Source organism: Charadrius vociferus, unplaced genomic scaffold (assembly GCF_000708025.1).
Source record: "Charadrius vociferus isolate BGI_N301 unplaced genomic scaffold, ASM70802v2 scaffold527, whole genome shotgun sequence".
Classification (NCBI taxonomy): Eukaryota; Metazoa; Chordata; class Aves; order Charadriiformes; family Charadriidae; genus Charadrius; species Charadrius vociferus.
The window spans coordinates 203,572-205,634 of NW_009649428.1; the positions used below are offsets into that span (position 1 = coordinate 203,572).

The 2,063-nt window shown below is 54.5% G+C and overlaps 1 protein-coding gene across 1 annotated transcript in view; it reads right to left on the reverse strand.

The window, feature by feature from the left end:
• The window catches only part of SDR39U1 (short chain dehydrogenase/reductase family 39U, member 1), a 3,001-nt gene extending 1,031 nt beyond the window's left edge, over positions 1 to 1,970 (reverse strand). The window contains exons 1-4 of the mRNA XM_009889504.1: positions 1,865 to 1,970; positions 1,683 to 1,795; positions 1,264 to 1,346; positions 503 to 624 (exon numbers count right to left, since the gene is read on the reverse strand). Of these exons, the coding sequence (XP_009887806.1) occupies positions 503 to 624; positions 1,264 to 1,346; positions 1,683 to 1,795; positions 1,865 to 1,970 (424 nt within the window). The remainder of the gene's footprint in view (positions 1 to 502; positions 625 to 1,263; positions 1,347 to 1,682; positions 1,796 to 1,864) is intronic.
• Positions 1,971 to 2,063: the final 93 nt, after the last annotated feature.

The window sequence follows — 2,063 nt, forward strand, 5'->3', positions numbered from 1 at the left end:
CAGCAGGATGCATTAATACTCACATCGAGCTGGCAGCCCCAGGAACCAAATATACTAGCAAGCAATGCACCGAGTTGGCTGCACAGAAAGGCGCTTGCTCCAAAACTGGGCATCACAGATGCTAAAGTGTGGCAGCTTTAAAGACTGTAGCAAGTAGAAATGCAAAGATGGAGATATGCAGGGGAATTCAGCTGAGGCCCTGCTTAGACAAACTGGTTCCACAGTATGCCTAAAGGCTTGCACAGGAAAACTGAGAACGACAGGAAAACAGGAAACAGGAAAACTGTCCTGTCCTAACGACACCAAGAGAAAGCACAGGGATGAAAATTCCTCTCCAGCAGTACCAAAAAGCTGATCTAGGCTTGCCTGAACACAGTGACACTGACAGCAATAAAGCTGGCATTTCAAGGCAAGACGTGTCTCCCCCAGAAGCGTGTTTTTGTCTGGAGGTATACCTCTCCAGGTCAGCATAAGCCATCCCTTGGCCAGGCCCAACCAATACCTATGCCGGTGACGAGGACCCAAGCACAGGGTGGCTGTTCAGCATCAGCAATGGCTTTGGCCAAGGTCTTGGTGGTCTCAACCCGGCTGCTGATGACTTCCCTGCAGAAGGCATCACCCCATCTGGGAAAGGGAGAGTCACCGATTATTCTCCCCGCAAGGTCATCCAAGGAAACAACAGCCCCAAGGCAGGCCCCAGCAGACACCCTCTCACAAGCACAGGATGGGCAACGTGAATTCCCCCCCACATCCCAGAGCAGGGAGAGAACATGGGATCCTACTACCTAAATGCATGGGGACTTTGGGAGATGGGGGCTCCCTCCTTCCCACAACAGGCTACGGGGTTTGGATTGCCTTAGGACAAAGGCAGCAGAGGAGCTGGACACCAAAGCTGGGTGTGGTGAATTCTTTCCAAGCACCCAGCAGAGGCATTGCTAAAAACACCCTCATAAAAATCAAGCTTTGGTTCTGATTTTGCATTATCTAAATGTAAGCATCCAGTGTCATTTTGGAAATGTGGAACTACTTTGCCTGGCCTCAAAATGTCAATCCTTAAGGGAACCTGTCTTCCAAAGCCATCAAAGAACTTAACAGGCCCACAGAAATGTTTTGGATACTTGAGGACCCAGATGGCAACAGTTACGTAACCCATGTGCTTCCTGGACACCCCGTTTCCTTCCCAGAGCCCTTCCAAATTCTGTGACAACATTGGGCTGTCTTGCTTATACCTTGTCCCATCAGCACTATGGGAGATCAAGTTACCTGCGGAAAGGGTTGAGGACATTTTCACCAGCCAAGTTCACCACAGCGTCACACAGGGGCAGTCCAGAGTGGGACAACTCGTCCTAGGCAAGGGTAACAGAGACATCACACACTCAGCCTCCCCTCTGCTCAAGCCTTCCCCGCAACCAATCTGGGCTGGCTGCTAAGAACTCCAGCCAGTTCCTTCCTGACACTGCGGGGAGCACAGACATGAACAGAGAAGGTTTTGCTCCTCGGAGCTACAGCAGTACCCATCCCAATGACGATGGCCCATGGAGTGCCCACGGAGACCAAAAGTACATCAACAGGAGCCACACTCCCCACTGCAGATTCCCTGTATGCCAAGGCAGGCCAGGGCAAGTGGGCTTGGTCCTCAGCCCTGATATGTTCCTCCTCCTGTGACCACTCTGATCTCATACCCAGCTGATCCGATCCTTGCCCCCTTGTCGAGAGATGTGGGTCACTTCATGCCCACGGCTCCGCAGCAACTGGGTCAGGGCTCTGCCCACAAAGCCAGTCCCACCACCTAGGAGAAGGACAAGGCATTACAGATTTGCCACCCAGACTGCCGTCCCAAAGCCTGCACAGCTGCCCCCATTACCATGGCCAGCTTCCCGGGGCGCATTCGCCTGGGCGCAGACCCTCCCATCCCCAGCGCCCAGCTCCCCGGCACAGCACCCCAGCCCTGTGGGCCTCCCCAGCTCCATGTCCGGGCGCCACGCACCGTGTCCTCCCCCCCACACTCGGGGAGGCGAGGGGGCCGGCTCAGACCTCTGTCCGCCGCACCCCCAATCCAGGTT